Source organism: Carassius gibelio, chromosome B1 (genome assembly GCF_023724105.1).
Source record: "Carassius gibelio isolate Cgi1373 ecotype wild population from Czech Republic chromosome B1, carGib1.2-hapl.c, whole genome shotgun sequence".
NCBI lineage: Eukaryota > Metazoa > Chordata > Actinopteri > Cypriniformes > Cyprinidae > Carassius > Carassius gibelio.
The window spans coordinates 13697804-13715871 of record NC_068396.1 but is presented as its reverse complement, the minus strand read 5'-3'; the positions used below and the strand labels follow the sequence as shown (position 1 = coordinate 13715871).

The window sequence follows — 18068 nt, the reverse complement described above, 5'->3', positions numbered from 1 at the left end:
AGTGAACACACACACACACACACTGTGAGCACACACCCGGAGCAGTGGGCAGCCATTTATGCTGCGGCGCCCGGGGAGCAGTTGGGGGTTCGATGCTTTGCTCAAGGGCACCTAAGTCGTGGTATTGAAGGTGGAGAGAGAGCTGTTCATGCACTCCCCCCACCCACAATTCCTGCCGGCCCGGGACTCGAACTCACAACCTTTTGATTGGGAGTCCAACTCTCTAACCATTTACTTTTACTTGAGTAAATATTTCTAGAAGTACTTTAGTTTTACTTGAGTACAGATTTTGGGTACTCGACCCACCTCTGATTTTTATTGTATTAATGTTAGAAGTTGTGATTTAGGATACATTAAATATTTTATCTGCTACTATGTAAAAGGAACACAGCTGTAAGTGTTTTCAAACCAAATGTTATTACACTTTTGTTTCTAAAACAGTAGGCCTACTTTTAAATGAAAAAAGTGCACAATGCACTACTTTTGAACGCATTATTAGTTTTGTGCACAACAATGAGATTAATTGCGATTAATCACAGACAATAATGCGATTATCGTTGCTCAGCACTGCTAAAAACCAAAAACTATAATCATTAGTTGAAATAAAATATTAACTGAAATAAGATATGATATATATATATATATATATATATATATATATATATATATATATATATATATATATCAAATGTGATTGACATCCTCTGACTGTGTGGTATCAGAGTCTAAAGATAAAGAGTTCCATCACACACTGTGAGATTTTCTTTGAAATCAGTCAATTCCAATTGCCCAAAATCTGCGGCATCTTTTGGCAACTAGCATCAACTCCTCAAGACTGAAAATGTCTGTACAAAAAAAGGTATAGTGTATTCCAGCTTTCAGGCGTCCTCATCAATACATCTACACTCATAAAAATAAAGGTTCCAAAATGGGGTTTCACAGTGTTGCCATAGAAGAAAAAAAACTGGGTTAAAAGAACCATTTTTTTTTCTTAGTGTGAGGAATCTTAACAACATTTTTTTCCACTATAAAGAACCTTCTGTGCAATAGAAAGTTTTCAAGGATGATAAAGCCTCTACAGGTAACCAAAGGTGCCAATAAAGAACCTTTATTTTCAAGTGCAAGTTCATAAAATCACTTCACATTGTTTGCAGACTGTTACTGCAATATTGTTTAATTAAAACAAAGGGTAACATTTTAACGTAGGGACCAATTCTCACTATTAAATCATTGTTTATTAGCATGCCAGTTATTAACATATTGGCTGTTTATTAGTGTTATAAAGCACATATTCTGCATGACCATATTCTACATCCCTAATCCTACCCAAAACCTAAATTTAACAACTACCTTACTAACTATTAATAAGTGGCAAATAAGGAGCCTATTGGGGCAAAAGTCATAGTTAATAGTTTGTTAAATAGCAAGAATTGGATCTTAAAATAAAGTGTGACCAATCAAAGTTTTTGGAAAAATACAAACTATCAGGAATTGTGTAATCTTTATCTTAAAATACTGCTTTCCATTCAAACAGCTAGGGCTGAAGAAAAAATAACTTCCGACAAAAATCTGAGAAAACATTCGGAATCCTGAATATAAGCAATGTAGGTGAGTTGTAGAATGCAGTTAGAATGCGAACCATGGTCTCCCACTGGAGAGGTAATGAGGTCTGTTTGTATTAAAGTTTAATGTCTCCTCTGCTACTCTTACAAATAGAAAAGAGCTCTTAGCTTCAGCTGTCTAGTGTGTCTTATTTGCTTGTGCTTTGCTTATTATATCCAGTGGGATGCACCTGCTGCTTGAAGCAGGTCTGAATCTTTAAACACACAAACCTTCAGTGGACACTTCTCCATAATCTAATGAAATATACCAACTTCATACAACATATCATCAAAATAAAGACAGCAATGTCTCATTCACCCATTTGAGAGCTTCATCTTTTAGCATACTCTTCCCGCTCTTCTTAGGTGCGTGTGATCCTGCTTAACTGGTGTGCCTGGTTCTTGCGCATGAAGAAGCCAGGTGAGGAACGCAAAGCCAGCTACAAATATGACCACTCTCCAGTGCACCACACCAGTGCCAGCAGCATTCAGATGGGAGTCATGCCCGGTCAGCCATCCTCTACCAACTCTGCCACCAACGGTCACATGAACCTGTACTTTGGCTACCACTCCATTGACAGTGCTTGTTGCCCACCCAGCAGTGATTCTGGTGTGTCTTGCAGCGGTGGGCGGGTCGGCGGGTCACCAAACGAAGAACAGCGGGAGGCAGTTAGGATGTTTTTAGGTGAACAGGAGATCCATCGCATCCTAGCGGAGGTGATGTACATAGCTCAGCGGTTCCGTGACCAGGATGAGGCTGAGGCCATCTGCAGCGAGTGGAAATTTGCAGCAGCGGTTGTGGATCGGCTCTGTCTGGTGGCGTTTTCACTTTTCTCCATTATCTGCACCTTTACCATTCTCATGTCTGCACCAAACTTCATTGAGGCTGTCTCGAAGGACTTCACATAATCGTTATAGCATTGCATTTTCATTTGTTTTCTTTTGTGTTTAAAGATATAAATATATAAAAAAGCATCACGTGATTGAGTGTGAGAAGTGTCTACCACCAAAGTCGATTCCTTCCTCTTCTCATCTTTCTGAGATCAACGTGAACTATTGTTACAAAAAACTAAAAATAAAACTTGACAAAGTTGTGTATTTTTTAAATGTGACTTTTCGAACAAACATTAGGTGATATTTTATGTCTTTTATAATGTATCTGACCAATCACTTGTGGGTTGGTTTATGTGTTCTCAGTGAGCTAAAACTGTTAGTCAAAACAGCTAAAAATGTGTCTGTGAAGTTTCTGTGCTGAAATGCAAACATAATCAATACTGTAATCCCTTTGGAAGTCACACTGTTTAATTTCAACCCTTGGCTTTAGTCATATTTTTGGTATCATTTAATATTATTATTTTAGAATTTAGTTATCAATGAACTGACATAAAATTCCATACATTTTTAGCCAACATTTCCTTACCAAAGCAACAATAGCATACAAGTATGGTAGAACTAATATGCTCTTTAACTGTCACTTTTCATCCTTTTGATATTTTTTATATAAATCTTGTTGAAATCTCTCACTTGTATGTGGTTAGTCCAAGTAATTAGAGTGCTATTATTTTGTGACTTCATTCTGACTCTGTGATCTGTTGTATTATGTAAAGAAGACACTATGTAAACACTGTGGATATATGTCATTTTGTTAGAAAATATAGATTTAAAAAATAAAAAATGTAAAAAGTTCTAGATGAGTCCACGTACAGTAGTTTGGAGAAGAATCTTCCAGTTATTTTTCACTTTCTGTATATAGTGCATGGGGCATGTTTTGTTTGACCATGTTTTACTTTTACAGCTGGTATCTCTATTTACTCCAGCTGCAAATACCAAGGCAAAACCAGTGGACCTGTGCTTAGCACATCAACTGCAACATTACCATTCATTTTGATTTACAATTCATTTTTAATGTTTTTTAAGGCTTTAATGTTACTTATGCTCAAAAACACTAAAAGCTCAGTTGAGAAAGGATCTTAATTTTCAAGACGTAAGTGAAGTAAAGCATACAGCGTTGCTTATTCATTGAGCTGGCAGAGAAGTGCAGATGCTTTTGAGATCCAGTAGTCACTGGGCTGGTTGGATGGCAACATCACGGTTACCACAAAATTTGTGGAGTGTCCTAACAGACAGAACAAAATATACAATTAAATAAAAAAACAATAAGAGTGATAAAAAAATGATAACACATATAATACAATTTCAAAGCTAGGATCTGATACTAATGGTTTAAAAACAGTTTTACAGACAATGTATTTTTTCCCTCCAGTAAAAATATGGAAGTATGTTTCCGCCTCAGGATAAAAAACCTGAAGTTAATTATGGGGTAATTGTGGGCTAATTTTGAGATGAATGTTAAAATGTAAAATACAAAATACAATTGTGAGGTTTAAAGCTACTGTACAATTAGCCTTTTTTATTTTACTCTGTGGTGGGAAAAGGATAACTTTTTAAACTAGACACAGGATGAAGTTCTGAACAAGTCAAAAAATAACCTGTAGTTGACAGAGTTCCAGCACGAATGGAGGTCTTGTACAGAGGTGCGTGGTATAAGGTGGGCTCAGGAACATAGTTTTGTTGAGGTTCAAAATGTACCACAGGCAGCATGGGGTTCATCACTCTCAACAGCGCGTCCTCAATAACCATGTTTGTGTCATCCCAGCGACAAGCATCCATGAACATCCCATGAACCAACACACCATCCTCCATGGTGGGAAGCTATGAGGCAGACCACAGAGTATTGACTTCATTCATGGTGTCAGATTTTTTAAAAACCATACCATTATGAACACTTTTTTCTTGCCTTTTGAAATAAAAGAATTAACTAAGGAAAACTGTACAACAATGAAAGTTTGGTTTCACAACAAATCTTTCTCCCCAGTTCAATAAGCATCTTCAAAAGTCTCAATCTGAAATAAATAGATAATATTAATCCCTAAAACCTGGCCCACCCATTCACAGAGAAGTACAGTATGAAATCTTAAGAAGCATCGATTTTCACATTGGAGATGTTTAAAAATGCAACATGGTTTCTTTACAACTGTTTTCACAAATGTTTCCTTAGTATCAAATTACCATATTAAAATAATTTCTGAAGGATCATGTGACATGGAGTCACAGCCGTTAAAAATTCTGCCAAGTTCAAATGCCTCAATGGAAGTGTAATTCAAGAAAGAACATGGTCATACAGAAATAAATTATGATTCGCTAATAAAAGTGAAACTCCGGGAAAAATAAAACTTAAATCCCTTTATCATGTAACCATCTGAAGTTTCCGTTGTAATCATATCAGAAAATATATGTTAAAAATCCCTGCAAGTTCCTGGGCTGACCTCCTTATCCATGTCAAGTTCTTCCCCTGGCTCAAGGGTTTTCAGAGCTTCAGTGACAAGGGTCTGGTCTCTGTACACTGGTATCATGTTGAAACGAAAATTCAGCTCATCAATAGGCAGGTTGTATTTGCGCGCATGATTCTGCAGTGCACCTATGAGACACATGAATCAACTCTTTATTGAAAAAACAAAGTTTGAAAAATACTGTAAACATTTGTTTTTCACCTATAACAAGCAGCAAGGCCAAATTTTGTTAGGATTTTATTTAATTTACCAGAGCATGTAAGCAAACGTGTTACTTACCTGTAAGGAATCCTTGAGGAAAAAATAATCCAGAAATCCAAAAAGTCTTGGGCTGACCTGTTGTGATCCAACTCTGCTCAAACACAAATGCAACCAATGGGTACTACACCTCAATTCAAAACTGAAAAGAATACATTTCAATAAAAATAAAACAAAAAAGAAGCAAAAACTCAACTTTTACCACCTAAGGGAGAAAGAAGTTAGCTCAAGGTAAAGCCAACAGACTTGGATCATTTTAAGATTCAAGATTTGTATTCATCACATACACGATTATATAGAGAATATATAACCAGCAGTGAAATGTGAATTTTTACATTCAGATCATTTGTAAAAATCAGTAACTAGAGGGCTGAAGGTTATAGCTGGTGGACAGAGCTATCCACTCATAATCACACTGCTGGGGAGAATATTTGGATACTTCCAAACAGACAAACAATAAATGCTTATATTAGTGTACTACAATCTTTGTTTAGAAAAAAAGTTCACCTCATTTTCCCCAAAAGGTTTTGTTTGAGAAACAATGGAAAAACGTATTTATTCAATAAAAATCTTGCCTGGCTTAGAATGGCTTAAAAATCTGGCTTAGCCCTCAAATCTCATTCACCCTCCAAAATTTCAACTTGCTGCTTCACAAGGAACAAGACAAGAATGTCAATGAGGGCTGTGCTGGTGCATGTTCTTCTTCACCACCTGCCCTAAACCTGATTTTCAGCATATCATGGTAGAATACTTTTCTTTTTCATACATGATGGTGGGCTTATATTATGCAGTGTACCTCAGTCTATTCATGCTGATGTAGAGGAAACTTCTCACTTCACTGCTGAAACTAGTGCGGTTACATATTCTGAGCCTTTTTTTATTTAAAAAAAACAGCATACTTCTGCAATTCATCCATATTATCATGAGCTTATCGTGCGTGTCTGTGTTATTTAACAGAGCACTCAGACCAGCCACACGGAACAGCACATCAGGTCCAAGAAACAGTTTTGGTGTGCCCATAAACCCATGCAAGAGCACTATGACCATATGTGTGTGCCAAATTTGAGTTTGTTTATGTAGCTTTTTTTGACTGAGTTTCAGAGAGTGCCGTTTGGAATGGCTGTGGGCCCCTCTAGCTCCATTTGTGAACTATAATACCAACAGCACACAACTCATATATCAATGGCATTCACTGGAATCCCCTACGCAGAGGAAATTGTCCATGTACAATGAGGGTGAACTTCCTGAAAACAGAGGAAAAAAGTGTGTGTGTGTGTGTGTGTGTGCGTGCATAAGCTTTTGAGTGTTAAACCAGAGACTATTTTAATGCCTTGCTTTAGGGATAATAGTGTCAGGAATATTATAGGCAACATTTACTGATTTAAATTTTTAAGTAAGCAAGCTTTTAAAATGTATATAAACTACGTGTCACAGTGTTTCCTATCAAATGTTGGGAGACTATGGTGGTAAAGTAAAATGCATCAATCTGTTGTCTGTCAGACATCTGACAAAATTGGAACAAAAAACAAAACAAACCAAAAAACCTGACTTGAACCTGGACTTGAACATGGACAATCATTTCAAGATTGGTTAAACAGCATTTATTGTGAACTATGCCAATCTGAGATTATATACTAACAGTACGCATTTGTGATATGATAATTGTACTAAGCCATATGTAATTTCGATTTTAGTCTGACTGCCAATGCGCCGTCAAAGCAACTGCGCAAAACACAACATAAGAAATGTTTTATGTTATGAGCAGTCTAAAATATTTTCAGTTTATCATGAATCAGTTGGGACAAATTATCAAGCTTCCACATTCTAGGTAATTATTTTGTCATCATTTTGACTCCACAGACATACCTCTATAAATGCAGTGCGCAGGGTGAGGTCTCTCACCCAGCTGCCGAGGGGTTTGAGAGATGGGTAAGCAGCATTAGACCAGTGATCAGGAACCTGGTTATTAAGGAAACTGTTATAAATCTTTTCCATTTCTTCTGACATCACCACAAGACCCGCTATTGCCTTCTGCAGAGTACATAGTGAAGTCTGCAGAGAAATGCAAGCACATAAATATAAACAATCAACAGCAGCAAGATTAATGTGATCAATAATTCATTCTTGTTGGACTGGCCACTGTAATCAATTCATCATTTGTACTTTACAATAAAAAAATAAAAAAAAAAAAAAAATAAACATTCTGTTACCTTAAGTACACCAAGCAGGAAGTTAAATCGATCTACTTCCTGTCCGAGCACAGTGGTTAGAGAGTTGACTCTACCATTTGAGTCTTGCAAGAACAGACTCTCCACTGCTGCATCCATATCTAATTTCTCTGCTCAGATACACAAACACACACACACACACACACACACACACAGGCAGGTCCAAAAACTTATTATGAAACAATGAAGTGACAATAGATTGGTGTGCAAGGAGCAACAGGGTTTTGAGACTAACCAGGGATTCTTGCTAAGATGGATTCAGCCAGCTCATGAACCACCTCATCATTGGTCTTCCCTCCACCTGCTGCAGAGGAGCGGGGCTGAACTTCCAGAATGGTGCTGATCAGTGTCATGGTCTCCTGCCTCTGTTTTCAGTGACGGAAAGAAGACCCACATATGTGTTATACAGTATGTCAGCGGGCAATGCACAAAAAGCAAAGAAAGACGCATTGGAAATAAAAAAGTAACGTCACCTTTATTTATATTGCGCTTTATAGACATTGGTTCAAAGAGACTTTACAGTATTAAACAGGAAAGTAACAAAATCATTGATGCAAACTTCTGGGGTAAATCAAAATTAAGCTGTAAACTTCAGTTCAGTTTAATACCTATATAATTTTATACATTTGTAATAATAGTGGCAATTTTGCAAAATGTGTCAATTATGAACACATTGGATTCTGTGGGGGTCCTGTTGGGGGACCAGTTCTCCAATTTCACACAGTGAGATTTATGAGGCTGCATTACACATTTGTACCGACTTTGTGGATTGATATTATTTAATAACATTTTAGGTGCATTAGGTGGAAAGAGATAGTTCACCCAAAAATGGAAATTCTATTATTATTTCTTTTGTATTCATGTTGTGCTAAATCTTTTTTTTTTTTTTTCTTCTTCTGTGGAGTACAAATATTGACTTTTTTTATGAATACTCTGGTAACTCAACATGGATACATGAATGAGGACTGGGGCTATCAAGCTTCAAACAAACTCATGGGTTTTTATGAGTCAAGTAAGTATCTGGCATATTTGATGAGCTTTATGTATGTGCTTTTTTTCAGTGTTTACATATGAACATCTCTTTAGAACATGTGGAATTAATTCATATGAATCACTTTTAACATGTCTTTTGTATGCTTTGATGGATAAAAAAGTTTGGTTGTGTGGACTGTCAATGGATGTCTTATGGGTTTTGGAACAAGATGAAAGTGAGTAAATGAATTTTCACAGTGGTGATAACAGTGGGTATTATGATTTCTGTAGCTGGTCCTCAGTGAAACTTGCTTTTACTTGGGTGGTGGTGTAGATTATATGCTATTGTAAAAAGATTTGGATTAAAAAATTCTACTAAACAACTGCTTACATAAGTACTAGCTCCTGGGTCAAATATTTGGTATTATTACCAAGCTTGTGTTTAGGAGAACTAGACAAAAACCTACTGTAATCAATTTTTATGGCATAAAGTAACATAAAAAATAAAATAAAAATACAGAATAAGAATAGAATAAGTTCTAGAAATACTGGACTTAAACAAATACTCATACTTACATAACTAGTTCGCTGAGCTTGTTATTCTGTGTGCGGTTAAAAGAGGTGAGAATTACCTGGAAGGCCAAGTTAGCATTTTCATGCATGCCAAAGACCTCTGGATCATCAATTAGTGGCAGATCCTCAATATATTGCTTATATTCAGTCAAGCTGTCTGAATTAGGAGCAAAATAAATCCCTGCACAAAAGAAAAGAATGTCTTGGTTACTTCGAGGTGAAGTGTGTAATGATCTGGTTGCAATATAATAAAGTCTGCAATGAAGAGCAATGGCACTAAACAAAATCTTTAATAAAAAAAACAAAAAACAAAACAACAACACTCCACCAACCACTCGTGCTCCTCAACCCTCAATGGCTTTCAGTTAACAGTATACAAAATATTTTGTCATTAACCACTTACCCCCATGTCGTTCCAAACACGTGAAAGCTTTGTTCGTCTTCGGAACACAATTTTAGATATTTAGAATGGAAACCGGGAGGCTTGTTACTGTCCCATATACTGCCAAGTAAATTATACTGTCAAGGTTCAGAAAAGTATGAAAGACATAGTTAGAATAATCCATCTGCCATCAGTGGTTCTATCTAAATTTTATAAAATTACGAGAATACTTTTTGTATGCGAAGAAAACAAAAATATAGACTTTATTCAATAATTTGTCTCTTATGTGTCTCTCCGCATCACCGTAGCGCCATTTTGGAGAGCTGCACGGTTGTTTTTGTTCAAATCAAAGCATAAATACATGTAGAAAACATATCCTTCTGTCGCAGCTGACACAGAATTACGTACACAGTTTGTGTTCAGTGAATATTCTCCAAAATGGAGAATACAGAGATGCGGAAAGACACAGAGGAGACGAATTGTTGAATAAAGTCATTATTTTTGTTTTCTTTGTGTACAAAAAGTATTATTGTCGCTTAATCAAATTCAAATTAAACCACTGATGGGATATGTACTATTCTACTATTCTATGTCTTTCATAATTTTCTGGACCTTGATAGTGCAATTTACTTGGCAGTCAGTGGGACAGTCAGATCTTGTGTTCCGAAGATGAAAGAAGCTTTTACAGGGTTGGAACAACATGTGGGTAAGTGATTAATGACAACATTTTCATTTCGGGGTGGAGTAACCCTTTAAATGAATCAAAATGTGAATGGCTATCTAGCCAGTAACATTTATCTAAATATGTATAAAAGCTAATTTTAAGAAAGGTGACCAATGATGTCAACGTACGAGTTCTTGTGATTATAGTTGTAACTGCACATATAAACTGGGACAGCAGAAAGTATTTCAGTGTGGGAAAAATACACAAAATATACGTTCGTATATTTGTGACCCTGGACCACAAAACCAGTCTTAAGTAGCACAGTTATATTGTAGCAATGGCCAACAATAGTTTGTATGGTTTAAAACCTTTTATTTTCTTCCCCAAAAATCATTAGGATATTAAGTAAAGATCATGTTCCATGAAGATATTTTGTAAATGTTCTACCACAAATATATAAAAACTTCATTTTGATCACTAGTATTCATTGCGAAGAACTTGATTTGAACAACTTTTTCTATTTTCTTAGCGATTTTCTTAATATTTATATTTTTCTGCACCCCCAGATTCCAGAAGAAGTCTATGGAATTCCGCCTTTAGCTAAGTAAACGTGTGAACCTGATTTAGAGTAGGTATAGCTGTCCTCTAATGTGGCTGGGGAGAAGAAACTCTTGAGTATGGTGCGCAAACATCGCTGATCCCAGGCATCCGTCACCCTTCCTCCATACGTAATCTCACCTATAGAGATAATAAAACACATACATAAACACATCCCATTTCATTGCATGACTGACTGACACCTTGCCAAGAATTAATAAGACAGTTTGACACTGTGAAGCTTCCTTAATGAGTCTTTCTCAAATCCTCTCATAACAACATTACTGAAACAGTCTTTTATAGTCTCTGCATGCCACCAGCTGCACCAAAGGTAATAACATCTATTCACCATCTGACGGTCTGTAAAATGATGCCTACTTAGACCAATACATTCTTAACAATTAGAAAACCTTTTAGAAATTTGAGTGAAAGATACTTTTTTGTTGAGAAAATTTATTTATACCACATTCATATTTATATTTTATTTCTTTATGAATAAAGTACTTTACTTATACTTTATTATAAAAGTATTTCTAAAGCAGACTCATAGAGAAACAGCTGAGAGAAATGTGTGAAAGTGTTGATCAGTAACTGATGCTATAAATACTTCTGCAATGAACACACACATACCCGTGATGTATATAAGAGCATCCCAGGGTATATGTCCTATCTGGCAGTAGAGGTTTAGGTTGAGAAGAGCACACTCTCTGTCACTGTCATTGAATTCATAACGAATGTTCCAGCCCAGAGGACCAAATTTCTTCCTCTCCTATACATACATAAAAGCATACACACACACACACATACGAGAGAAAAACTTACAGACAAATAAGAGTAGGATTTAGAGAGTGTGATTTAGTAAGGTCCTCTTGAACATGTAGTAATCTGCAAATAATTGGCCAATTTTTTAAACTAGATTAATGTTATACTTTTCAAATGATTTCTGTATCAAATAAATGATACACGCATCAGAAAATCCTGGGGAAAACACACACACACACACACACAAATTCCATCACAGTTTACACAAAAATATTAAGCAGTAAAAAAACTTTTTTTGGGGGTTTGTTACATTAATAATACACTAATCATTGATAATAACATGAATTACATCAGAAACAGGATATGAGAATGATTTTCGTGAGTAATTGCTTTGCCATTTACTGGAATAAATTACATTTTAAAATATATTAAAATAGCAAACAATTACTAAATAACTGAAATAATATTTCACAACATTACTGTTATCGCTGTAATAAATAAGGAAGCCTTTGCAAGCATAAAATACATTAAAAAATAATGCAACCATAGTGTATGAGTAGAGTATGTATAACAAAAATCTACATATTAAAATCTTAACATAAACCTGTAATATAATTCCAAAAGGTAAACTGCTTAAAATAAAAGTAAAAAATTACAGCATTTATGTAAAATATAAATATTTTAATACACTACTGTTCAAAAGTTTTGGGTCAGTAAATTTTTCTCTTTCTTTTTTGAATAATACTTTCATTCAGCAAGGATGTATTAAACTAATAAAAGTAAAGTGATAGTGAAGACTATTAGTAAAATATTTGTAGAAAATATTTATATTATTGAATAAATGATTTTTTACTTTTTATAAAAAAGTAACTTTTTAATTATTTTTTTTTTACCTTTTTTTATTTACTGTAGATTTTAACACTAAATAAGTGGTTTGAAACAAATTAAAGTTAACTCCCCAAAAAAGTACAATACAGTATAAGCTGCAATGTTTCCATCCAATTTTTTTATTTAATCATTTAAACTGTCCTGCTCATATTTTATGGCAAGAAAAACGTCTAAGGTTACGTATGTAACCCTGGTTCCTCGAAGGAACGAGACGCTGCGTCGAGAACGATTGGGGAACGCGTCCAGCGTGACGTCTCTGAATAATATGTATAATCAGTCCAAAGGAAGGGCGAGACGTCATAGGCGGGTGACGTCAGAGACCAGGAAGCATAAAAGCAGGAGAGGCACAGCCGGCCCCAGCCTCAAAGGATGAAGCAAGCGCCAGCCAGAGATGCCGGAAGTGTGGCACTGCGACGCAGCGTCTCGTTCCTTCGAGGAACCAGGGTTACATACGTAACCTTAGACGTTCCTCTTCAGGAACTCGAGCTGCGTCGAGAACGATTGGGGAACGAGAATGCCCACGCCGCCAGACTTACAAATCTCTGCCAGTGTGGGAAACTGCACAGCTAGGACGAGAGAACAGAGGGGCCTGGAGCGGCTCGTAAATCTAGTCCGTAAAATCTTACGAAGGTCAAGGGCGTGGACCACCCCGAAGCCTCGCAGATGTCACGCATAGAGACACCTGCTAGGAAGGCCTTGGAGGCCGCCACACTTCTAGTGGAGTGAGCCTTGACCCCCAGGAGAGGGGAGATCAGATGACTCGAGGCTTAGGACAGCATCCTGATCACCGCTTAGCATAAGCTTCTTCTGGTCGGAGGCCTCAGCCTCAGCGCACCATGGAGGAAACATGTAACCAGAGGGTTTCTGCTCACTGATTGGCCACCGAGAGAGGCGTGGTAGGCCACCATGGCCGCCACGTAGACCTTCAAGGTGGAGTGGGTCAACCCTGCGGAGAGCCTGCAGGAACTCCAGCACTGTACCATCCGGGCAGTTAACTGGGTCGAGCTGGCGGTCTCCGCACCAAGAAGTGAAAAGCTTCCACTTCAAGGCATACAGTTTCCTCATTGAGGGAGCTCTGGATTGGAGAACGGTCATACAACCTCGGTTGCGAGACCGGAAGCTAAGAGTCGTGCCTCCTCAGAGACAACACCTACAGCCTCTAAGCTCCATGCGGGGGCGCACCCTCCGCCTGCGAGAGGAGATCTCTCCTGACGGGAACCTCCCATGGAGTGCCATCAAAAAGAGAAATCAGGCCCAGGAACCATACCCGGCCCGTCCAGAACGGGGCTACTAACAGCAGCCGGACTCCGTCCCGGCACACTCTCTCCAGAACTCCCGAGAGCAGAGCGATCGGGGGAAAATGTACAGATGAAGCCTCGGCCATGTCGTGTACCATGGCGTCCAGCCCCAGTGGAGCTGGATGAGTCAGAGGAAGCCAGAGGGGACAGTGCGATGTCTCTCGAGTCGCAAACAGATCCACCCGAGTCTGGCCAACATTTCCAACTCTGCTTCATCACCTCAGTGTGAAGCCGCCATTCCCCGGGCCTCGGCCCCTGCTCAACAGGATGTCTGCTCCCATATTAAGATGCCCAGGAATGTGAACTGCTCTGAGCAAGAGGAATTCGTCCTGGGCCCACACAAGGATCTGGTACGCTAGTTGTATAAACGGGGTGAGTGCAGACCTCCTTGGTGGTTGATGTAAGAGACCATCGCTGTGTGGTCGGTGCGCACCAACACATGGTGATCTCTTAGGTCTGGGAGAAATTAACGAAGTGCACGAAGCATGGCCAGCATCTCCAGGCAGTTGATGTGCCATGTCAGATGGCGACCACTCCACAGACCACGGGCAGGGTGGCCACTCATGACCACACCCCAGCGGGTGAGGGACGCATCCGTCGCTAGCATCACGCGGCGACAAGGAGCTCCCAGCACCAGGCCCTGGGACAAGAACCAAGGATTCCTCCACATTTGCAAGGCACGTAGGCAGCGCCGCGTGACCTTTAGCATGCGAAGTTGGTTTCCCCTCAGGGAGAACCCCTTGGTCTTGAGCCACCACTGTAGGGGTCTCATGTACAGCAGGCCAATAGTATTCACGTTGGACGCAGCTGCCATCAGACCCAGCAATCTCTGTGACTGCTTGACAGTGAGTGACCGGCCTTCTCACACTCTCGCGACTGCAGTGAGGATCGACTCGATCCGAGCAGGTGACATACGTGCCTGCATCGTGGTCAAATCCCACACCATGCCAAGATAAGTGGTTCTCTGAACTGGAGAAAGCACACTTTCCTTGGCGTTAAGTCTTAACCCCAGCTCTTTCATGTGAGCGAGAACGACACCTCGGTGCCGAACCGTCATCTGCTCAAATTGAGCTGATATCAACCAATCGTCAATGTGGTTGAGTCGTGAAAGTGTGGGGTGAGAGTGCAAGGCCAGTGGAAGATCCTTATTGGTAGGCTTTTGCCCCCAAAAGCAAACCTCAGGAACTTCCGATGAAGAAGGATGGAGATAAGTGCATCTTTGATAGATCGTGACACACGAGTCCTCGGACTTGGCCTGTGCAGGCGTGCTAAACTTCAGTCCCCTGACTGAGAGGTTCAAAGCACAGATCTAGAAAAGGACACAACACCTCATCCTTCCTCGGAACAGTGAAGTACCGGCTGTAGGATCCGGACTCTGCAACCCAAGGAGGGACCACCTTGATAGTCTCCATCCTCAGAGAGAGTCTACTTCTGTTCCATTACCAGAGCCTGCTTGGGGCCCACCAGAACTGGATTCTGTGGCCTCTCACTACAGTGTGCAGGACCCACTGAGACACATTTGGCAGTAGTTTTCACACTGCAATATAGTCTACTAAGGGAATCAGCCTCTCAAGACTGATCTCTGGTTGCATCAGAGCAATTAGCTCGGTGCCCTGAAGCGGCGCACCGGCAGGAGACGGCCGAACTAGCTGCTCTGGAAACCTCCCAGGAGGTCGCGAGCCTCTTAGCACCTCTACGTTTCCGGGCGGTAACTGAGAGAAGCGCTCGCTGGAGACCGCTGCGCCCTGGAACACCGGCAGGGTTGGCAGATCGATCTCCCGAGGGCACTGAGGAGAGACGGGCACCGTGTAATGCGGTGTACACCGACCGCTCTTCCCCAGAGGGGCCTGCCCTCCGAGGTCCTGAGCTACAGCATCAGGACTATCATAGCTTTAGTCTCCTAAAAACGACGGTCCTCAGACTCATATCGTCTGTCAGGAAGACTAGACCAGAGCCTGCTCGGGGCAGGACCCCGTGAAGTACACTTGGCAGGGGCTCCCACACCGCCATGTGACCTCCTAAGGGAACCAGTCTCGCGAGACTGGCCTCTGGTACGCCTAGAGCCACTAGCTCGGTGCCTTGAAGCCGTGGACCGGTAGGGGATGACCGTACTAGCTGCTCTAGAGACCTCCGTAGAGGTAGCGAGCCTCTCAGCACCGCTACGTTTCCGGGCGGTAACTGAGAGAAGCGCTCGCCGGAGATCGCTGCGCCCTGGAACAACGGCAGGGTTGGCAGAATGATCTCCTGAGGGCACTGAGGAGAGATGGGCACCGTGTAATGCGGTGTACACCACTCTTCCCCAGAGGGAGCTGGCCCTCAAAACGTCCTAGGCATCAGGACGTTATGATGAAGGCTATCCAGCGAAAACAACAGTCCGTAGAACTGCTTTCCACTAGAAGCCTTCGGCCTGGGAGCGCCACTTTGACTCTAGCGTCTGCGGAGTACAAAAGTGACACCCCCGGCACGTGGGGCTGGAACACTTTGGGACTGCTCCGCCCAGCAGCCCCTGACCGCCTCAACCTCCTCAGAGGGAGAGCGGTACACACGTGTTCTCACAAAAGAAATCACATCCCTAGAGCCCCTGTACATCTAACTTCACATAGTCAGATAAATATGTCATTTTATTCCTTAGAATTAAATGTAGTCAGCAACCAGACTAGTCAACGCGATCTGGTGTAGAAAAAATCACATAAAAATGAAACCATGTCTCTTTTTTTTTTATATATTATTTTATGCTACTCAGTCACACAAATAACATAAATCTCCTCAGAGAAATATGGATGCTGCAGCGAGCTGTCTCAGAGGGTGAAGAAACTGCAGCGCTGGTTTCCAAGCCTCGAGAATGAGCTCTAGATCTAGTGAACACGGGTGGAGATAGGACGAGCCGTCTCCAACCCGTTCGCCAGATCATTTGCGATTCCTGCTATCGCGGTCGCCGCCGTGCATCAGCCACAGCGAGACTGCGACCGCAAGATCGCATGCACGGACACACTCCTCAGAGCGTGCCCGGCGAGAGAGCATGCAGCAGCAGCAGCGAGCTGTCTCAGAGGGCGAAAGAACCGCAGCGCTGGTTTCCAGGCCTCGAGCACGAGCTCTAGATCTAGTGAACACGGGCGGAGATAGGACGAACCGTCTCCAACCCGTTCGCCAGATCATGTGCGATTCCTGCTATTGCGGTAGCCGGTCCTCAGAGCGTGCCCGGCGAGAGCGGAGCGCTTAACAGTGAGAAAAAGCCCCCCGAGAGCTGACTGCGCGAGCTCCACTCTTCATTAAGGCTGCTTATGTTAATATTAGGCATAACATGCTTGTGTAACTGGTGCTTGTGTGACTGGCGAGCTCATCGGCGCCTATCCACATCAATCTCCTCAGAGAAAGACAGGCAGCGCCGTCGCGCCCTCTCATCGGGGAGAAGTACCGCAAACGCGGGCTTCCGACCACCGAGAGCGGGCGCCGGATCTGGTGGCTAAGAAAGAAGATAGGGGCTTGCCCGTCTTACATTCCTTCAAGCAGATCCGAAAGCGAGTCCCGCGAGCACAACCACCGTTTTGCCTCGGCGAAAACGGGACTGGCACCGCGAGAAACGCCAGTGAAAGCTCTCTCCACAAAGAGAGCCTTCTGAGAGTAAAGCAAAGTGAACACGGCAGCCGTCAACTCCCTCGAGAGCTGACACTGCGCGCTTCACTCTCAAGCAGACAACACACGAGCTGCGTGTGTCCCTACCCTTTTTTTTTTTTTTTTTTGGCAGGGAAAAACACACAGCCTGAGCGCTGCCTGCTCTCGCCCAAAACTTCTCTTGATTGAAGCTTTGACAATGGAGTTTATCAGTGGACAAACGACACTAAATAAGACTCACAAACAAATAGCGGCTGACACACACACACAGAGCGCTTGCTGAAGACACAAGGCTGGGGCCGGCTGTGCCTCTCCTGCTTTTATGCTTCCTGGTCTCTGACGTCACCCGCCTATGACGTCTCGCCCTTCCTTTGGACTGATTATACATATTATTCAGAGACGTCACGCTGGACGCGTTCCCCAATCGTTCTCGACGCAGCTCGAGTTCCTGAAGAGGAACATAAGGCTTTCCACAAGGTTTCTAAACTTTATAATCTATAGGTTTCAAACTAAATAGACCCCCCCCCCATTATTGACTACACACAGAATTTTCAACCCTTGAGCCCTGACCTGAACGATGGCGTGGAAGAAACACACTCCAAAAATGATCTTCCTCCATTTTCTGCCAAGAATGTGTTCCTCAAAGAACATACTGCTGATCTCAGTAAAGGCGCGTCTCACATTGGCACGGAGACCCTTTGGGGGCTCGTTAGTAACCTACCATCACATTAACAAAGGCTCATTAGTTCCCTGGCAACACAAGCATATTAACAACAAAACAAAAATTAGAGCCAAAGACAAAATAGAACTGCTAAAATTCATAAAATAAGTTACCAACTCTAAAAGTCTGGCTGCTTAAAGACATCCATGTCACTGCACTATC

At 41.1% G+C, this 18068-nt stretch overlaps 2 protein-coding genes across 2 annotated transcripts in view; one reads left to right on the top strand and one right to left on the bottom strand.

Moving 5' to 3' along the window:
* Positions 1-3287, top strand: part of chrna8 (cholinergic receptor, nicotinic, alpha 8) — a 69612-nt gene extending 66325 nt beyond the window's left edge. Inside the window, exon 10 of the mRNA XM_052545267.1 lies at positions 1968-3287. Coding sequence (XP_052401227.1) covers positions 1968-2510 — 543 coding nt within the window. The 3' untranslated portion in view covers positions 2511-3287. The remainder of the gene's footprint in view (positions 1-1967) is intronic.
* A 156-nt stretch (positions 3288-3443) lies between these two features.
* Positions 3444-18068, bottom strand: part of dnah6 (dynein, axonemal, heavy chain 6) — a 77107-nt gene continuing 62482 nt past the window's right edge. Inside the window, exons 68-78 of the mRNA XM_052545269.1 lie at positions 17756-17902; positions 11256-11394; positions 10647-10766; positions 9042-9163; positions 7673-7802; positions 7420-7547; positions 7076-7261; positions 5231-5303; positions 4928-5079; positions 4091-4313; positions 3444-3717 (exon numbers count right to left, since the gene is read on the bottom strand). Of these exons, the coding sequence (XP_052401229.1) occupies positions 3614-3717; positions 4091-4313; positions 4928-5079; positions 5231-5303; positions 7076-7261; positions 7420-7547; positions 7673-7802; positions 9042-9163; positions 10647-10766; positions 11256-11394; positions 17756-17902 (1524 nt within the window). The 3' untranslated portion in view covers positions 3444-3613. The remainder of the gene's footprint in view (positions 3718-4090; positions 4314-4927; positions 5080-5230; positions 5304-7075; positions 7262-7419; positions 7548-7672; positions 7803-9041; positions 9164-10646; positions 10767-11255; positions 11395-17755; positions 17903-18068) is intronic.